At 33.4% G+C, this 21755-nt stretch overlaps 2 protein-coding genes across 9 annotated transcripts in view; one reads left to right on the forward strand and one right to left on the reverse strand.

The window, feature by feature from the left end:
* The window catches only part of LOC138321057 (guanine nucleotide exchange factor VAV2-like), a 52656-nt gene extending 50507 nt beyond the window's left edge, over positions 1 to 2149 (reverse strand). For 4 of the 8 annotated variants that reach the window (XM_069264465.1, XM_069264461.1, XM_069264464.1 and 1 more), the window contains exons 1-2: positions 1732 to 2146; positions 408 to 524 (exon numbers count right to left, since the gene is read on the reverse strand). In XM_069264465.1, the coding sequence (XP_069120566.1) occupies positions 408 to 524; positions 1732 to 1941 (327 nt within the window). In that variant the 5' untranslated portion in view covers positions 1942 to 2146. Of the gene's footprint in view, positions 1 to 407; positions 525 to 1731 lie in introns of all 8 variants that reach the window. The other 4 variants (XM_069264460.1, XM_069264462.1, XM_069264463.1 and 1 more) reach the window with 3 other exon arrangements.
* A 9350-nt stretch (positions 2150 to 11499) lies between these two features.
* On the forward strand, positions 11500 to 21675 carry LOC138321058 (rab9 effector protein with kelch motifs-like). The gene is made up of 4 exons (XM_069264467.1): positions 11500 to 11640; positions 12272 to 13710; positions 14933 to 15232; positions 15807 to 21675. The coding sequence occupies exons 2-4, from the start codon at positions 12888 to 12890 to the stop codon at positions 16079 to 16081; spliced, it is 1398 nt and encodes a 465-aa protein (XP_069120568.1). The 5' UTR covers positions 11500 to 11640; positions 12272 to 12887; the 3' UTR covers positions 16082 to 21675.
* Positions 21676 to 21755: the final 80 nt, after the last annotated feature.

The raw sequence follows: 21755 nt of genomic DNA on the forward strand, positions 1-21755 counted from the left end.
TTAATTCAACGTTGATTGTACACCATTTTCTTCATATTAATTTTTTATTCAATTAGTATTAAATTTTAAATGATATAAACTTCATAAACCATTTAATTTGGCATATTAAATACAAAATATAATGCATGTACCAGACTTTTTCAGAAAAAAAATCACTGGAGAAAATGATGTTGTAAAAGTGTGATATTTTGTCTGCTTATTTATTAAGACTATTTATATTTAGATTTCCATAAAACTTTATTTCTTTTTCTCTGGTATTCATGAAGCCTAGAGCTACTGTACCATAATCGGTATAAGCTGGCATCACCAACCCACAAGTCAATATTATTACAAATTTCTAAAACTATAAGCTACTATAGATCTCATCTAATATAAATATAAAGAGTTACATATGTACTTGTAATTACCTTACGGAAGTCTTTGACATCAAAGAGATCCGGAGGTTCAAACAGGTCTGCATCTCGCAGACCAAATACCCTTTTACATGTCTGTAGGAAGGTTCTGATATTCTTCAGGCATAAAAACTAAACAAAGGAAAACCATACGCATTAAAGCATCCAGCTAAGAAGGTTTGTAAAATCAAATAATAAACTACCACAATTCCTTTTACTGTCTAGTTATTAAGTCAAAATACCCTGGTATGTCCTTTTGTTTTGTAAATTGTGAATCCAAGCAACACATTGGTCCTTGTCATCTTTTTTCTATATCTAGGCTACAGCAGTCATTTAAGATTCAGAAAAACAATATTTCATCAGTAATTAATCGACTTCATAAACTTGGTGACTTACATGTACAGCTACATACCAATAATTATATAATATATAAATGTATAATTTTGACTTTTAATTCAAAACTAGGCATTTCAAAACAAACCAAGATAGTTCTAATTATAGTACTTATATATTTTTGTGATGAAATAGCTAAGTTCAGCATTATCATACAGTGAGTTCAGTAACACAATGAATCAGCTTTATCACAGCAAGTCAATAAAAATACAAGCTGAAGAGTTTGTCTGGGTCTTTAATTCAGAGATGTATATATAATTCTTACATAATGATTGAACTGTTATTAATTATAATTATCTTATAGCAATATCATAATAAAATCACAGAATAATGTTATTGCAATAACGTTATATGAAACATACATAAATCGAATCTGCAGTAGGAACATATAGACCTCTAAGATAATAATACAAAAAAATATCAACAGGAAACTGTTTATTTTATTAAATCCGCCTTCTCATGGTCATTTATTACTAATTTAACATCCTGCAGTAACTTGTATATATAGGCCTAGCATACAATACACAGATCTACTGTATATTTTTACATCCTTGTCTAAAAATATACACAACGTAACATGATGATAATTATAACTTAGATTTTTATCTAATAATTAGTCGATGAAGAACAGATTGATAGATAACAATACGCAGATTGTACGTGTCAGTGAGTGGTATAAATCGTACTTAGTACAACAATAACTGGTAGCGCCAGCTGACTCCAGTACTTCTGATAAAGTGAATCGCTTCCGGAGTTGAAACTAGGAAGTGAAATATAAACATTCCTCTGTGTCACTTCGACATATTCACATTAATGTCGATTTGGACCTTGACTTGTCTATTTAATTTTTTGTATCATAACAATAACATGAATATTAAAACTGATAAACGTATGGTTGTGATTGCATCTGTCTTGTCGTTTTCACCAATAAATGGATTTTACTAACCTGTGATAACTGGGGACGGGGGCTAAAATCCTTCACATCCACACATCCAGGCTTTAAGTTATTTAGTAAATGACATATTAAAACACCGTCTCTCAAAGCTTGAGCTAGATCAAATATTTCAGCATCTGGAAGTGTCGCTCGATGATCCTCTGGCAGTATTTTACAACGAACTAGCCAGTTCGCACACTGCTGCCATTCTTCCGCCGCCATTTTGAAGACTATTTGTGCTTGCAGTCCCGCATCGTGATGGTCATCGACACAGCTTCATTTAAATTATTATCGCTGTTGAAACTTTTCTTTGCAATAGATAAATTCACGTAGTAAAACTGTAACATGTATTGCCGTTGGTAAGTGGAAAGCAGACAACTGAGTTTGCAAAAGAGGATGTATCTAAATCCAGATACGAAAATAAATTCGGGAGAATGTAAAACCAGCTTTACCTGTCGTCGCGGTATCCTGACATTTCGTCCCAATAATGTCACCACCACGACGTTTCGCCCCATAATGAATGACATGTTTGATTTGATTTAACATATTTTATTGCAAATATATACAAAAGGATTGGGTACAAGTTTTATGCAACTTATATTGCCACCCTTTCCAAAATACAGAACGAATACAAACATGATATGTAAAGTAATGAAATATATAGATATGATTAAATAGTAAATAAGAACACTTTGGAGAGAAAGAGAGAGAGAGAGAGAGAGAGAGGGGGGGGGGGAGTAAGGAGAGGAAGAAAATTCAATGTCTTAAAATTGTAATACTAAATCGACTTAATTAATAAATAATAATTTGCGGCAACAGTTGGACTAATTATCTCGTTCTTTGCCTTCCCTCTAAAAGAATGTCCATCACACTCCTAAAATCTTTCTCCTAGCTGTTCAGGTCTTCCATCAAATCCATAAGCAATCGTCGCCTTAGTACCAACTTGCCATAATATCTAAAATAACGTGATTTAAGTCGATTTCTAGATAACACAAAAATACACAAAAGAGATATCGAAAAGAACTGATAGGTGTATAACAATAAAGGTATTCGTCTAATATTAAAATCTTTTGCTTAATTTAATAAAGTTTTGAACATATAAAAATATTCCTGTGTTCGTTTCCAGAGACAGATCCTCATTTCCAAACAAGATTAAATTTAAATCAATAAGGACATTTAAATTCATATTATTTAGGCTTTCCAATAGCAAATTCCTTTCAACATTATAATTTTTACATTCGAAAAAAAAAGTGATGTACACTCTCACAAATATGTCCACAGTTACAGCATGGAGTTTCCACAAGGTTTATCCTGAACAAATCGCAATTTAGGGAACTACATTGATGTCTAAGTTAGTTTTGTATGCAATATATTTAACTTCCGGTCACCAATGCCAAAGTAAGAAAGAGAAGATTAAAAAACCGGTTTTAGTGAATTTCTAAAAAGGCTCAATGATATTGCTGACTTAACAGAGTTTTCTAAGTTATTCCAGGAGCGAAAAGTAGAAGGTAGAAAAGAAGTGTTTGTAGATGAAAGTCTGTAATACGGAATTCTATAGTCATTTCTATTTCTTAAGGATGTATTCTTCTGTGGTTTCAGTCCCGTTAAAGTCTCGTTTCGACATAGATCATAAACGTTATGAGATTTTCAAATACGATTTATCAATATCTGTAGCATGTGGTCTGTAGCAAATTTTGTCAAAATATTACATTTCTATTTTTAGTATATTTTTTTACACAGCGATTTTTAGAAATGGCCCATTTGGCGGCCATTTTGAAATTGTGTCTTTTTTGGCTTTGAGTAGAGCCACCGTTTTCCCATTTTTTACTTAAATTGTTTTTACTTAAATCATCACCGCGTCAGCATTTTCAGTTGTATCGAGTTAATTTTTGCTGTAAATCTTCACTGGGTTCATGTTAATTAAAATATTGAACATTAATGTGTGAAATGATACACTTTTGTCACTTTATTTTTACATTTAATGGTAATTTGAGCACTTTTATTTTTTAGTCAAAAATATTGAAAAATAACATATATTTAAATGGGGCAAAAAAGTAAGCACACGGACCCCCCATTTTTCTGCCTGATTTAGAAAGAACAACCATTTCCCTATTGATATGCAAACTATTGACAAAAGTTTAATACCAGAACTTTTTCTATTAAGTATTAAATTTGACAAAAATGGCTGAAAATGGTGCATTTTGGAGCTCAAAATTAGGGGGTAGGGGTAGCATATGTTGTTATTTTGAGAAAAAATATTACTCTTATTAATCATAACTGATATATTTTTAATGAAGACTACTGGAAAATAAATTCTACAAACATCCATACATATCAAACACCTCATTAGGAAATTATGGCTTTAAATTCTAGTGTATGTGGTCAAAACGGCGAAATTCCAATAAAATCCACTATTTTGTCATTTTGGTATCTTTGAGTGACAATAACTCAAAAACGAGCACACGGACATATGTTTTTTCTTCCATTTTCTTTCATGGTATGAACTCCTCTTTCCAAAAATTTATATGAGAAAAAAAGTTTAATACAAGAAAATTTTGACTTCTCAGAGGAGTACATCCTTAATGGATAGGCAGCTTGATCTTGAACGGTAGAAGGAAGTAGAGAAGTAAGAAAATCAGGAGTTTGATTTGTGCGCATTTTATAGAGAAGATGAAGTTTTTTCCTTTTCCTTCTAGAAGATAGAGATTCTAAACTAATTTCAAAATATAGAGAATCGATACTTGCATAAGAGGGAAGACCGGTTATTATTCTAGCAGTTTCCTTTTTAACTTTTTCTAATTTTTCCGAGTCAGAGTTTGAAAAACCATCCCATAATTCACATGCGTATTCTAATACAGGTAAAATAAAAGCGCGATAAATTCTGAGCAAAGCGTCACGTTTTATTAAAAATTTCAATTTTCTTAAAGATGCTTCACCGCTGACAAATGATATTTTTGCACTATCAAAAACACGAGCAGACGATTAAGTATTTTTCTTCAGTTACAAAAGTTACTTACTTTGCACCATTACCACCATTGAAAAGTTTGAGCTTCTAATTTCCCTTCAAGTTAAAGTTACAAAAAATAATTAATTGCATCCCGAAAAAATTCCGTGCCACTATATCCTATATGGAATTAAGTACCGATTGCGTATGCACCAAAGGCAAAATAAATTATTTTATATAATTTTTTGTGTTAATTAGACATATTTATACACGATTAAACACCAATTATTGTTCAAGTGATTAATATCATTTATACTCTGTCGGCGGTGGAGCATCTTTAACACATTTAACTTTTTCATTACTGAAGAATATATTGCTTCCACGTGATCTCCCCATTTGGCACTAGAATTGAATACCACACCCAAATGCCTATGACGGTTGGTAAAGTCTAAAATATTACCATTAAATTCTAATTCTAATAATTCATTTATTTCATTACTGTTAGAAATAAAAAGAACATCGGTTTTATCTGGATTAAAAGACACTAGCCATGTTTTGCCCAGGTGTTTAATGATTCAAGATCTTTGTTTAAAGTTGTTTGAATTTCGAGACAAGAAGAGGAAGAACATTGAAGAGAGGTATCATCTGCAAAAAGACTCTAAAATTGGTTCTTTTAATGTTAATGTGCTGTAACGTGGCGAACATTTTAAGATGCTACATTTTCTTCAGTAATATATCAAAAACAATGAAATTTAATGAATAAAGCTGTGAAAACCTTTCAAATGTACAAATAACAGGGGCATAACATTAGGAAGCGGGGGGGGGGGGGGGAGGGGGCGGGAGGGGGGCATTGCCCCCCGTTCCCCAGGACAAGGGAGGGGGCAAACATCTCTCCCCCCCCATTTCGAGTGAAATGTTCTAAAAATACACATTTAAAAGAAAAAAGCGTCCTTCTGCACATTTTTGTACTACAATTTAGAAAATTTACCGCTGCGCGGCGCGTTTCCTAAAATGTTCAAGCACGTAATGTTCAAACTTTAATAATGAAAATTCAATACACACGAACTAGACTAAAATGTCCATCCGGGGATTATACTATTTCAAAATATGCTTCTTAAAAGATTAATTTGTTGATATGTCTTAGCAACACAATCAATTCATTATTATTTTGAGCTACACAACAATGCGCCGATGGTGTGAATCCGGTATGTTCAGATCGAGCTGGGTTGCATAATGGTAGTGCCAAATGGGGAGATCACGTGGAAGCAATATATTCTTCAGTAATGAAAAAGTTAAATGTGTTAAGAAAATTGAAATTTTTAATAAAACGTGACGCTTTGCTCAGAATTTATCGCGCTTTTATTTTACCTGTATTAGAATACGCATGTGAATTATGGGATGGTTTTTCAAACTCTGACTCGGAAAAATTAGAAAAAGTTCAAAAGGAAGCTGCTAGAATAATAACCGGTCTTCCCTCTTATGCAAGTATCGATTCTCTATATTTTGAAACTAGTTTAGAATCTCTATCTTCTAGAAGGAAAAGAAAAAAAACTTCATCTTCTATTAAAATACGCACAATTCAAACTCCCAATTTTTTTACTTCTCTACTAATTATCAGATTATAAAAAATAGTACACTGGTATTTGGTTTGTTTTTATGTCATATAATCAAGTCAAAGAGACGAAAAACCGATTTTCCGACACGAATGTTACTTATTAACAGTCCTGCGCTAGTTGTTGTGAATGTAGGAACACTTACGGTATGTACACAGTTACACTTACGGTATGTACACAGTTACACTTACGGTATGTACACAGTTACACTTACGGTATGTACACAGTTACACTTACGTTATGCACACAGTTACACTTACGGTATGCACACAGTTACACTTACGGTATGTACACAGTTACACTTACGGTATGCACACAGTTACACTTACGGTATGCACACAGTTACACTTACGGTATGCACACAGTTACACTTACGGTATGCACACAGTTACACTTACGGTATGCACACAGTTACACTTACGGTATGCACACAGTTACACTTACGGTATGTACACAGTTACACTTACGGTATGTACACAGTTACACTTACGGTATGTACACAGTTACACTTACGGTATGTACACAGTTACACTTACGGTATGTACACAGTTACACTTACGGTATGTACACAGTTACACTTACGGTATGTACACAGTTACACTTACGGTATGTACACAGTTACACTTACGGTATGTACACAGTTACACTTACGGTATGTACACAGTTACACTTACGGTATGTACACAGTTACACTTACGGTATGTACACAGTTACACTTACGGTATGTACACAGTTACACTTACGGTATGCACACAGTTACACTTACGGTATGCACACAGTTACACTTACGGTATGCACACAGTTACACTTACGGTATGCACACAGTTACTCCTTATAAGTCCTTCTCATTATATCATAAGATACGTTTGTAAACCATAATTGTTTTATAGAAGTTGTTAAATTGTTTCAAGATAGGCGTGATGTTTGTTTGTAGTAAAGTTGATTGCAGATAAAAACTAATAATAAATAGAAGTAAACTAATATGCGTATGAAGTAAAATTATATGCAGTGGTAAGATTTTAATCAATGAGATAATTTGAGCGTTTAAAACGATTATTGCCAAACTTTTAATCACCCTACCCTTATCCAAAGTTTGAGAATTTTTTATAATATTGGGAGAGATATTTATTATACTCTAGTATAAGACTTTGTTATGAAAATCCAACCAAATGTATCTTGTATTTATAAGCAATGGTTGATTGATTTGAATTACAAGTTTATCTAACAAAGGGGTTACCAAAAGTAGAAACCGGCAGATGTCGGCATCCTTCCGAGCCCAAAAACAGCGATCTGAGAATAAGTTTATCAATTCGGACCCACATGAGTGCACATAGACACATTTTTAGATGTTTTAGGGGTCTAGATAAAAAAAAAATCTACATATAGTACTGTAGTACCGTAGTTGATTTATAATAGACAAACTGTAACTAATCCTCACATCCCGTCAACAAATGGTTCATAATGTACATTATGTTATCGTAGAGATGTTGATGATACATGCCTCTGCTAATAAACTGTCTCGGACGGACTGTCTCTGTGAAATCAAGGACGTATACGTAGATGACGGTATCACTTATAAACACTTGACTAAATTGATTTCATATATGGTCGAAATTATTTTCAAGTTTCTTTGTCAAATATTGGAAATAAATTGAAATTGAATTGAAGCATCAAAATGTAATCTCTTCTGAGATTATGTTAATTTTTACCACATTCAACGATAGATAAATTTTCTCGCACATACGTGCGGACACAATACCATTGTTTGTCCAATAGCCAAAGAAGTGTTAATTACCGGTGCAATCGAAGGCGCTGGGATGGGGCCGTGGGAGCCTGAAGGTGATACAGGTGAGGTACGGACCCCACCCCACCCCGGACAAAAGCCTGATATATAGAGGTCGCGACCTAAATAACACAGTAGCAGGGTGGTTCAAGATTCAAGATTTTTTTTAATTCATCTCAGGTGAACTGATAACAACAACAGGTACAATAATGAGAACTTCGATATTATAAGTAAGTATGTTGAGACCTAATTAACAAATGTACACGGGTAGCTGGGTGGAGATTTTGATCTTTATTTCCAATAAATCACAAAATATAATAAAACATTAAATTAATTTGAGTAATAATTATGTTATCACATGTACGTCTGTTAGTGTAAGATTCAACAGAAACATGTGTATATAATACAAGAACTGAATTGAATTGAATTGTCTGACTGTCTGTCTAGACACAACGTTGTCCGCCGAACTCCTCATACATTTTGATAAAAATAATTTTGGAAATTTTGGAAAATAGGGTTATAAAACCTATATATAAGCGAAAAGGGGATCCTAATAATTTAGATATTTATAGAGCAATAAGTCTGGTTTCTTGTCTCGGTAAAGTTTTTACATCCATATTAAATTGTATACTAAACAAAATGGCTGATGAAATAAACTTGATAACTTCTGCCCAGACAGGATTAAGGAAAAACCATTCTACAACTGATAATATTTTTATTCTACATGTTCTGACTTCTATCTATTTCTCACTTGGTAAAAAACTGTTTTGTTCCTTTGTTGATTTTAGAAAAGCTTTTGATTCAGTTTGGAGACTCGGTTTATGGCAAAAAGTTTAAAGAAGCAATATAACTGGGAAAATGTTTAAAGCAATAATTAATCTATATGAAAATACAAAATCCTGTGTCAAAAATGGTAACTTATGATGATGTATCTGATATGTTTACTTGCAACGTCGGTGTAAAGCAAGGAGAAAATTTGTCACCCTTCTTATTTGCTATTTTTCTTAATGATATTGAAAGTTTTTTTGAAGAGCATGGTATCATTTGTTTGAAGAATATAAAAGATTTAAATAATACTATTGGAATGTATATAAAACTATTTCACAGTTATAATGGCTGAATCAGCGAACGATCTACAGTCAGCCTTATATAAATTTGAAATTTATTGTGAAAATTGGAAACTTGAAGTAAACACAAATAAGACAATAATTGTTATTTTTTCAAAGAGGAAGTCTCGAACTCATTCTCATTTCACATTATTTAACAAAGAGATTGACGGCATTGTAGATTCGTTTTCATATCTAGGAATATTGATGAATTATAATGGGAGTTTTCATAAAACGAAATTGAAAATGTTGGAACAGTCAAGAAAAGTTATGTTTGCTGTTTACAAGAAAATAAGAAACATCCCTCTTCCTATTGATCTTCAGTTAAAAGTATATGATTCCCTTGTGTTACCAATATTGATGTACTCAGTAGAAGTATGGGGCCACGAAAATATTACAGCTATAGAAAAGCTTCATTTACAGTTTTGTAAACGTATACTCGGCGTTAGGAAAAGTACGTGTAATTACATGGTATATGGTGAATTAGGGAGATTCCCTCACTATGTAGAGGTTAAAAACAGAATTATTATGTTCTGGCACAAATTGATTACTACAGATAATCTTTCAAGTAATATATATAAGTTGATGTTAAACTTGCAAACAAATACTATCATGGAATTCAAATGGATGCATAATGTTAAAAATATTTTTGAAGAAGCTGGTTTAAATTATATATGGGGCTTCGAGAATGTATGTACATATAATAGAGAATATTTAAAATCTATCGTAAAACAGAGATTACAAGATCAATTTGTACAAAAATGGTTTAATGATATAGAAAATTCATCAAGAGGTCGTACTTATTCTATTTTTAAAAGTAATTTTGAATTTGTAAAGTATCTTATGAAACTAAAGCCAATAGATAGACAAATCATCATAAAATTCAGAACCTCGAACATGCACTTACCTATAGAAACTGGAAGATGGACTGGGACCCCTGAAGTAAATAGAACTTTTATACATAGAAAAAAGAAATTTGTATGAAACCAAGCTACATTTTATTTTTCCCGATCACAGCTGTGTCGCTCATATTGTGTCAATGTGAATCTCATAATCGACATTTTTTTTTTTTGATCCAAAAATTATTTCACTTTACTTTTGATTTATTACGTATCAAAGTTATCCTCCTTTGTGTAATTGAGAATTACGATCTTTACAATGTATAGATTTTAATTTTGCAAGTGCAAATAAGAGCTGAAAATGATTTCTGGCAGTACTGGAAAAAAATCACCATAATTACATTTAAAGAAGACAATGTGTGGTCTACAATTTCATTTTACATTTTTACAGTGCTATAACTAATTGTAAAGTGATTTCTGCAGGTATGCGTCCATAAAACAATCTACATATTGATAAGTAATAAAAAAACCACAAGAATTTTACAGTGTCTGTACCTAACGTTTATAATGTAGGCCGATATGAAATATGGTTGTTCAGTGGCGTAGGAAGATGAAACGTAATGGAGGGGGGGGGGCAAAGGTCCTCAATATTTCGTAACCCCCCCCCCCCCCCTCGCGTGCCCCGTATCAACAGGAGATAATTGATATATATTTTTCATATATTACTACATATAATCCTTGTACACATCTATAGAAGAATACGCAAGAATGACTGAGATGAGCTTTACGATGTATTTTGATGATTTTGCGAGCGCCGAAGGCGCGAGATTTTGGTGTTTGGGGGTTCCAGGGGTCTCCCCGGGAAAAATTGTACGATTTAGAATCGCAGAGATGCAATCTAATTAAAATCGTACCGTCCGCTCGTAAAATTAGAACTTCTTTGTCGCTCTCCGTACCGTTCGCACGTAAAATTAGAACTTCTATGTCGCTCTCCGTACCGTCCGCTCGTAAAATTAGAACTTCTATGTCGACTCCGTACCATCCGCTCATAAAATTAGAACTTCTATGTCGCTCTCCGTACCGTCCACTCGTAGAAGAGCGGACGGTATGGAGAGCGACATAGAAGTTCTATTTTTAATTAGATGGCGGGAAAATTTTAAGTTAGGCGTCTCGTATATATATCCTGCTTCGTCAGCATACGAACCCGATTGCTGCTTGGAATCATTTAGATTCTACCTCCATTTCACAACAACAAAATTTAAGACTTGAAATATTTTATAGATATTATATCAAGATCTTTTGAAAATATATGTATAAAACTATAAAATGCCAATTGTTGAAATTTCAAGAGAATCTGACCAAAATAAATTCCAACGAGTAAACTGTATCACACAAATTGCATGATATGTATTTTTTACACACGACTAGTCATTGGCAAGACTCACGCCGAAATGTCTCATTTGGGACGAAACGCATGCGAAGACATATTAGGGGCGAGACGTCTCACATTCTTGATGCATGGGTTTCTATGGTCGACATCTGAGGACTTCCTTCTTGAACGTGATTGGGGTTTGGGCTCTGCATATTTTACTGCCATACATGCATATATGTCTGCCTTTCTGATTTAATTGTCTAGGTAAATATATCAACGCGGCTTCGTCCTGTTGTTGAATTGCTTTATTTTAACCAAAAATAATATACGAGCATTGTCGAAAGTCACCGGTCAAAACAAGTGTCTGCTCTTTTTGGTCAACAATTGCCAGCTATTTTATTCTATTGTCAATTTAGTATTATTTTATACTCTACCAATGATTATCGTGATATGTAATGCTTTCTATACCTTTCAAAGTTCAATATTGGCTTTAAATTAACAACCTTATTTTATAATTTTGTTATTCTGTAACATGGGTTGACTGTAACAAATATTGTCTAGTAATAATTTGCTCTAGGGTTAAGATTATATTATTATCTTTTTATCAGGCCAAGCTACATCAATATGTTTACATATGCATATTGTAAGTAAACTGTGTTGAAATGAGATCCAAACTGAACCACATTGTGACAGATGTTAGCGTGAAAAATTAAGCCAGACTTGGGTTTTTTATTATATGTTTAGTATGTTTCTAGTATGACCCCATACTGGTAACAAACCTTGTATTTTTCAATAGGTATGGTAATTACTTTAGGTAAGCCACATTGTTGTCTTGACATAGTTTCACGGTTAATAAAGAGATATTACCAGTAATACTGATTTTTTTCCCATACAGATGATGGCAGAGTGAAAACCAGAAGCCTAAATGAATAAAACACCTAACTACTTTGAGTCGTCCTATTTTATCCATCAGAGATACGAGGACACATCTCTAATGATATTTCAGCAGCAGCAACGCAAGAAAAAAGATCTCAACTTTGCTACCAGTACAAAACGCCCCCTGTCGGTGGAGGTAGACCCTAGTAACCATGTGGAGTTTGGTAACTATGGTAACAGAGGTGTGGTGGCGCGGCAAGAAGGCATCAACCACATGAAGATGGATTCCAGCCATGTTCAGTCCAGCGTCTGCAGCATAGTATAGCCCATCCATTCCTCTGCTTTCCTTGGACCCTCTTACATTCCTGTTTCATCATTTTATTGCACCTTATCATATAACATTTTGTCATTAACATTTATTTTTATGTATTCACCAGAGCTTATTTGCATGGCTTTAGGTTTATGCTTGTGACATATTTATACATAGAAAAAAGGAATTTGTATGAAAGCAAGCTACATTTTATTTTTCCCGATCACAGCTGTGTCGCTCATATTGTGTCAATGTGAATCTCATAATTGCTTGGAACACCAGATATTATCCTGTTAACGTATCATAATACTCATCATACTTCATCATGGAGCTTCACCCAATGCTTGATTCGGACACAATGCCCAACACAGGGCTATGGTATGTGTTGTCCACCTTTGGAGACAGCCCCTCCATCCGCGTTGGCCATACCTGTTCATTTGTAAAGGGATCAAAGCCTGGCGACAATGGCAGACTGTATGTCATTGGCGGGGCAAATCCCAGTGGTGCTTTTTGTGATACCTTCTACATGGATCTGAACACCATGCAATGGGACATCATCGACTACCCAGGGTTCCGAGCCAGATACGAACATGCTGCTTTTGTACCTGAAAGTACCCCAGATAAAATATACGTGTTCGGCGGAGCAGATCCAACAGGAAACATGAATGATATCCAAGTGTTGGACACGTCCACAAACTCCTGGTCCACCCCTCCTATTACAGGCAAGCCACCTTCCCCTCGAACATTTCACACCACTGCAGTGGTAGGGGACCGGTTCATTGTGTACAGTGGGGGTCACAGCGGTCCTGACCCAGTCGGTGACCGACAAGTCCACTGTTTTGATTCAAAGTCTGGCTCATGGTCAATTCTACATGTACAAGGAGATTCCCCCAAACCGCGCCATGGTCATGTAATGGTTGGCATTGGAAACCGTTTGTTTATTCACGGAGGTATGGCTGGAGCTTCCTTCTACGACGATCTTCATATACTCGATCTCAACAAACGGTGCTGGTCTAATGCTAGGAAGAAGAAAGTGTTCCCGTCCGCCCGAGCTGCCCACTCTGGTATGGCCTACGAGACGGACCTGTATATATTTGGTGGAATGAACAGAGAAGGAGCTCTGGACGACTTACACAGACTAGATACAGGTAGATATTATGTCACAACTAGATACAGGTAGATATTATATCACAACTAGATATAGGTAGATATTTTGTCATAACTAGATACAGGTAGATATTATGTCACAACTAAATATTATGTCACAACTAGATACAGGAAGATATTATATCACAACTAGATACAGGTAGGTATTATGTCACAACTAGATACAGATAGATATTATGTCACAACTAGATACAGGTAGATATTATGTCACAACTAGATACAGGTAGATATTACTCCTTTCTTTAGAGTGGTATGTAAAAGAGACTTTTCAATCATTGTCAGAGTAAAATGGTATGGGTTGTTGTCAGCAGTTTTAGACCAGTAAGTACACTACTGGTATGTCCACAGGAAATTGTGAAATATGTGTTTATTCTTGAACATGTGCTGTTTCAATGAAGAAATACTGCACTTGCAGTGTTCAATTACAATCTTTTCTCCTTCCCCTTTGAGCATCGTACAAAAATTGTCCTATGAAAGATGACAAGTGTAAAGCGTTTTGGTTTGAATATTTATTACGGTGTTACTTTAAACCAAATGTTGGTTAACATGGGTGCTGTTTCTGAATCAGTAAATTGTACAGATGATTTAAAGATGCTCCACCGCCGACAAATGGTATTTTTTTCACTATCAAAATCAGAAGCAGACGATGTAGTATTTTGCGTCAGTTACAAAAAGTTACTTACTTTACACCATTACCACCACTGAAAAGTTTGAGCTTCTAATTTTACATCAAGTTAAAAATATTAAGAATAATTAATTGCATCCCGAAAAAAGTCCGTGGCACTATATCCTATATGGAATGAAGTACTGATTGCACATGCAACAAAGGCGAAATTAATTATTTTATATATTTTTTGTGTTAATTAGGCATATATATACACGATTAGACACCAATTAATGTTCAAATGATGAATATCATTTTTGCTCTGTCAGCGGTGGAGCATCTTTAATTTTATACATTTAATCTGAATTTGATTAACTCAATTTAGCTGTCATTCAACTTCGCTAGCCAAGGGATTCAGAGAGAGTATTGAGTATTGTACTGAATACCCTTGGCTATCGATGTTGGCTGTCATTATGCAAGTGAATAGTAAGTATATATAACTTTTGGGTCAGCTTATACACCTTTATACAAACCTTTAGAAATAACACACCAGAATTATATTTTTGCCACTGACACTGTGTTTATTTGTTCTGTATCAGTGTCTATGGTATGGACTAAGATGGAGCTACAGGGCCCCCCACCTGCCTGTAGACTAGATTTCGGCATGTGCTACCTAGAATTGGAGCGTTCTTTCCCGGACACAGCAGAAGACGATGACATCGTTGGTGCCACACTTGAAGCCCAGGAAGTTTTGGATCGTGAACTAAAGCCTGGCAGCGCTAGTTCTCGGGGAAGTAGCGTAAAACCAGGGAGCGCTAGTTCTCGGGAAAGCTTCTCACTGCGAGATCTAAAACCTGGTAGTGCAAGTTCTAGGGACAGCAGGCATGATACCAGCTCAGGTAAAGTCTTTTATATTTAAATTTGTATTCAAAATCTGAATGAGTAATTTATGTGAAATACTATCCAAACCTAATGCATTTTAGGTATTAATTCAGACATCAACTTTTTTCATGTGATTACTCTTTGTCAATTTTATATCAAGACTACTTTTCACCATTTGTTAATAAAAACAAATTGTTTACATTATCATGGCAATTTCAGAATGTGCACCAGGACATTTTTTGTCTGAAATTGATAATTGAATTTCAGACTGTCCCAAACATTGAACAGCTGCAAAAATGAGAAACACATGAAGACTAACTTATCTCATGAATTAGCATTGCATTACTGTATACTTTTACATTTATGTCATCCTCAATATTCCAGGGGTTACTATCACTGACGCTATATCCCCCCTTAAATATCTCATAGTACAACTGGAGGCAGCAGTGCCTCCAGTGATAGTAACCCCTTGAATATCGAAGATGACATGATGTGTACTCATTTGTGCTGCATCAGCATTTATAAAGAAGGGGGAAAGATTAAAGAAGTCCTTTTATACTTCTTCTCAACCTGGAATGTCTAATTTCACAGAGAGCTCCAGTCAAGGTAACGAGGGAGCCCAGAATCTGCCCGACCCTGACCTCCTAGGGGCCGAGGGACCTGGCAGCCTTGGGGATCCATTGTCTGATAGGGAGGAGGAGGAAGAGGAGGAGACGCCCAGACCAGAAGGGGCCACAGGGACTAGTAGTGTCAACAGTCCCCCTAATACCATGACATTGAAGTTCTGCCTCATCCATGGGGGCATGGACACCGAGGGCGAAATATTTGATGACTCACTTCTTTATGTTATACCGAAAAGTTCGTAGTTTTAAGTACTTTGAGGCTTAACTGTGTTCAGAGGGGAAATTTTACATGATGTTACGAAGAACTTCATGTATAATGTGTAGGTTTAGCTGTGGTATATGCTGATGGGTGAATTTTGCGTTTAAACAAGCTCAAACATGACACCTGTATTTTTCCTAAAAATAATGTGTTCAGCATCTTTGATCTTATGTAAAAAAAAAAATACCAAGGTAGTCATAATATCTAGAAGAAAAAACCCAATAATTCAGGTTGTAATAATCTGATATTTTTTTAAAAATAATCTGACATTTTTTTTTAAACAAGAAATTTTGAAGTGACAGTAAGTTTAGAAATAGGTTTTTTATTACTTTTCTTTTTATATATTCTGTATTTCATGAAGCAACTTATAATTTGCAAGTTTGCAATGAGTTGCACCACTTGAAATGTTTTTTGTGGGTTTTTGTTAAGCATCCAGTAAGTTTAATACTGACCAGCAATTATGATCAATCTGCTGAGAAGAAATACAAGTATGAGGAAAAAGATGTTTCAGGCTGCCTTTTCTAAGTAAATGTTTATTCTATAGTCGTTTTTATATGAAATTTATCTGTTTTATTTTGTTTCCAAGTAATGCCAATTATTCAATAAAGTACAAGTGCTTGTTCTAGTAAAAATTCTATCAACATTCATATTTCCCAAAAGATAATATATATGATAGAGGTACATGCAAAAGGAAGTTATAATAATAAATATGTTATGCAGGATATATATACTGTCAACTTTACATGGGCAATCAAATTTTGCATATTTTGCAGGCAATTAGAAACTTGATCACCCGGAAATATGTTCTGAGCAGAGGTACAATAGAACCATGTGTGTCTCTTGTCGTGACATTTTACAGTACAAAGTTAGTACAAAATATATCTCTAGTAAGGCATAATTATGCAAAACTCAGTGGCCATGGATATAACTTAATTGGAAATAGTTGATCATTCCTTCTGTTAAAGTATTTTAAAACTTCAGTATCCTCAGCTGGTATCACTCATTTGGCCACCGTCCATTCCTTTGCAACAGAAAAACCCAGATTAGGGTGAATGTTCATTTGAGGTACCGGTATGAACAATATTTTTGTAACATAACCTGTTGTTCTGAAAGCGTTATTAAGAAGATAGTTTTGATATAGGTTTCTAGTGAAAATGGAAGATTGAAATTGCTTAACTTCACTTATTGACTAGAAAGTGCCTTGTACAACATGTAAGTTTAACTTATATCACCCAAAGACCCTGTTTACTTTGAGGAAACATTGCCTGAAACACATATATATTAAGACAAAAGTACTTCACTCAGATTAATGATTCCTGTCAAGGTTTGATTCTATGTGATTATAGGTTTTTTTGATTGGTTTGGAGTTGTTGTGTGACTTTGATTTGTTTATCATAAATACGGTTGTACCGGTACTATTAATTTCTATCTCTGGATTATAATGTTTGAAGGAGATATGGCCCCTTAATGGTTTTTTTTTGAGGGGGGGGGGATGTTCAAATTGCATTTTCCATGCTTTGTTTGTAGCAAATTAATTTATAACCACTTGTAACATATGTTTTTAGACAGAGTTATGGCCCCTTCATTAATGAAAACATTATTTTCCGCTGTTTGAGCCTGTTTCCATGAGAAAATCATTTCCAAAGGACTTGATAGACATTAACGCCCATTAGTTATATAATAAAAAACAGTTTTCTATTGTTTCTTTGCCAGTATCTTATCAATCAATCCTCATCAATTACATAATGCTTACCAATATAAAATGTTCTGGATTTTGTGGAGAAGAATAATTATACAGGGATTGATAAATTAAATAACAAAGCTTAACAAAGACCTTGCGAAAAATACACAAAATTCAAATAGGTACAAATAAGATACATGTAGCTACATTATTTTTACTTTTGTGAGATTTTTGTTATGAACTATTGACATAAAGATCTGTCGTTTATGTTTTTTGTTTTGTTTTACTGAGTGGATATATAATATCTTAAAAGTTTTTTTCTGTGAAATATCAACCAAAATGGAAATGTTGATATAGCTTTGTCAGAATGAAGATCTCCTTCTTTTTTTATTATTACTATTTATTTGTTTATAGTTAATTGTAGTTGCCATTATTTGAAATACATGTGTAAATGTATTATAATTTATCATTCCTGTAAAAACCAATTAGTATACATACCATATTTTGTCTGCTTCTTCACCATTTAAACCCAAATAATCTGTTATTTTATATGATCTCTTAATTGATTTTTTTTTCATATACACGTATATAACCAAACAGATTAAATCAGCCAGTAACTCTCAGAAGACATCTTATTACAATTTTACAAATGTATGTACTATACATATAGCTATATACATAATTATAATATGTTGTTTACTTATTTTTTCCGGAATGATATTTAACACATTGTAAAAGAAGAGGTAAATGTAATATGATTGTAAGAAGAACTTTAATCAAATAACACTTCTTGAAAATAATGGCGACAAAACATCAGAACCGTTGATATAGTCATTAAGATATAATAATTATAACTTAGCATTTGTTACCAAATCATTTTAAATTGCATACATTTTCTGTCTCATGTCATGGTCTTTTTGACTGATAATCAAACTGTATATGTGGTCTGATCAAAACCTCATCATATCTGAATTGTATTTACTGTCTTAATTAAGTGTTGCAGTCTTACAACACTGCAAGGTTTTTTGTTTTGTTTTTTATATCAACAAAATATGAAGTGTAAGTTTAATACCGGTATTTGTTTTTTATAATTTCCTTAAACCTAGAAAATTATCTTTTTGTCTGTTTCCACCAATATTCCCCATTGGGAATCTTGTCTGTTTCCACCGATATTCCCCATTGTATCCCTGTACCCAGATATACTCTGTCCTTAACACCAGACATTTTGACAAATATATGTCTGGTTCAGGTATACGGCCAAATATCTTTGTCTACCCAGTACTAATTAATACTCTGTACAAAATATCTCCTTGATATATGGAATCTGCCTGATTTTCTACATTTCATAAGGAAAAGTGAGACTACTATGTCCAATTTGATAAATGCCCAGTCTAATGGGCGCTAAAAAAACAGTCATTTTCCACCTTTAGGGACATGGGGGTCCTTGGGTTGAATTTGATATATCATAATTTGATAACCATCATGAGATTTTATTTGTTGACCCTCAATATTATCAAAATAACTGAATTTTGTAAAAAAAAAATTGATAAATATTTCTTTTCATGTAGAATTTCCATTTTTCATATTATTCATACAGAATACACTTAAACTTTAAGGCTTAGTATATTTTATGTTGAATACTGGTACTTAATTGAGGTAGGATCTATTGCAAGTGCCAATTAAGTGTTTGTAGTATAGTATTATTGAAATATTAGTCTAAAGATGATAGTTTTAAATTTGCATTTTGCAATTGAAGTTATATGTGCCATAATTCGGTCAAAATTTTTTTCTATTGAAAACTGCAAAGTTTGATGAATTAAGCTGTGAAAATCATTCAAAGATACAGACAAACATGCATACCTTATAAACATAGGTGGCTAGTGTAATTCTCAAAACATTGGTAACTTTTTGTGGAGAATAAGATACAAGACGCTCTTCTTGATTTGTGAGAATGAGAATTATAGCACATATAACTTTAAGGCAATGCTTTTTGTGTATAGAGTGATGTTTCATGTTTTTACCTGTACATAAATACGTCTTGGAAAATGAAAGAAGCATATTGTTCATAAGCTATAGGGCTTATTGTGTCAGTATAATGTATAGAAAGTACATAGGTATTGCATTTTTAGTCAGATGCTGGGTCTTTAAAAGGTCGATGATGTGCACAGGTGTTTGGTTTATGTGCAAGATTGATATGAATGTTGTGAAAGTAAGAATTATAATTGTATTGCAGGAATTTTAATCTATTGTTTCAGAATACATGTATTGGGTATTAAAATTTAAGAATTTAATAACCTAACCTGTTTAAATGTCAAAGTCACAAACACCGTCTTTGCATATTACAGAGTTATCTGTCCGAGCAGGTACATGTAGGTATCGATTGTGATGTCAATAGTTTGTGAAAAACTTGTGTTGTTTTCACTGAAATACAGTAAAACATGGTTAAACGTCCCTCTAGGGACCAACAAATTAACTTTGTTATATGCAATTTGTCAACATTATACCCATACATTTGTGTATTACAAATATTAAATATTAAAATTTAAGGGGAATGAAAATTACTACATTATAACAATGACTTTGTTGTAAGTGTGTTCATTATATACATGTTTTACTCAATTTGACAAACATGAAATTACCTAAGGGGAGATAAATCTGTTATATGCAAATACAGAATAAGTGCTTCCATCCATTTGTTATAAAAATAATTTGGTGTTGTTTTTTTTATTTGTAAAGTATGCATATTTACAAGTATTGCATAAGCTTTTTGACACATTTTTGTGGTGCTCACTGCATTGCTGTAATATCAAAATGTATTTTAGATTAGAGATAAAGATGATATTTTAAGTTTCATGTCTCCAAATTAAAGCTACATGTAATATCAACATCTATTTAAATTACAGTAATATTAAGGTAAATACTTTTTGTATTGGAAAATTCATAGGTTGTAAAGATAACAATCTGGTCAGAGAGTATCAGAAAGGGAGATGTATACTTAAAAAGTATTGTGTCAATATAGATTTAATTTATAAGGATTAAATAATATCTATTTTGATATTTATGATATTAGTATTTTTGTGCAGTTTTGAAAGTGCTCAATGATAATGTATGATAACCGCTAACATAAAACCGTTTTACCTGCCAATTGTATGTATGTTTTGAGTAAGATAGCTTTAAATTGATGTTTTTGTTTTTCTTCAAAATTGTTGGATGAGTGAAGCGCAGAAATTTGATTTTATACTTAATGTTGAAGTCTGTACTACAACCTTGGGGCTTGGGTGTCAATTATTGACGTTTCCTAAAATTACTTAATTACCCCTGTATCACCAAACTAATGCGCACATATTAAAGTTAAGTGTGAACCCATTTTATGATGTTCCAGGACTGTAAGTACTACTCATGTGCGAGTATATATATATAGCATTACACTTCCATCCTAAGTACATTAATATGTATATTAAAGTTGGAGTTCCATTTAATTACATTAATATGTATATTAAAGTTGGAGTTCCATTTAATTATCTTGTTTGATTCTTGTGAAACAAGAAACAAAAAATGCAGGAGTAAATTGATAAGGTTATAATTACAATTATTGTCTGATGATTTTGAAGAATTATTTTGTATGCATGTATGTACACATGTCGAGATCAAAAATGTAAACGAGAAAATAGTTATGTTGTAGCATTTAGATCACTTAGGGCAACAGAAACCCACCAAAATAATGTTAGATTCCCAACCAAACTGGGAAAGTATTCAACTATAAATGGTAAGCTATTAAAGTGCTTGTGTAATGAAAGAGCTTAAGTTCTTTTCTTTTATTGTATCAAAGAAAGGTCCATGTACTAAGGGGGCAGCAGTATATTACTTGGTGAAGAAATAAAGTATATGGAAGCACAGTTTTTTCTTAAGAGTTATAATTTACATGTCTCGATGATTAACAGATGGAGGAAAGATGATTTACCACAAATACAGGTGAT

This window comes from Argopecten irradians, chromosome 4, assembly GCF_041381155.1.
Source record: "Argopecten irradians isolate NY chromosome 4, Ai_NY, whole genome shotgun sequence".
Taxonomy (NCBI): domain Eukaryota; kingdom Metazoa; phylum Mollusca; class Bivalvia; order Pectinida; family Pectinidae; genus Argopecten; species Argopecten irradians.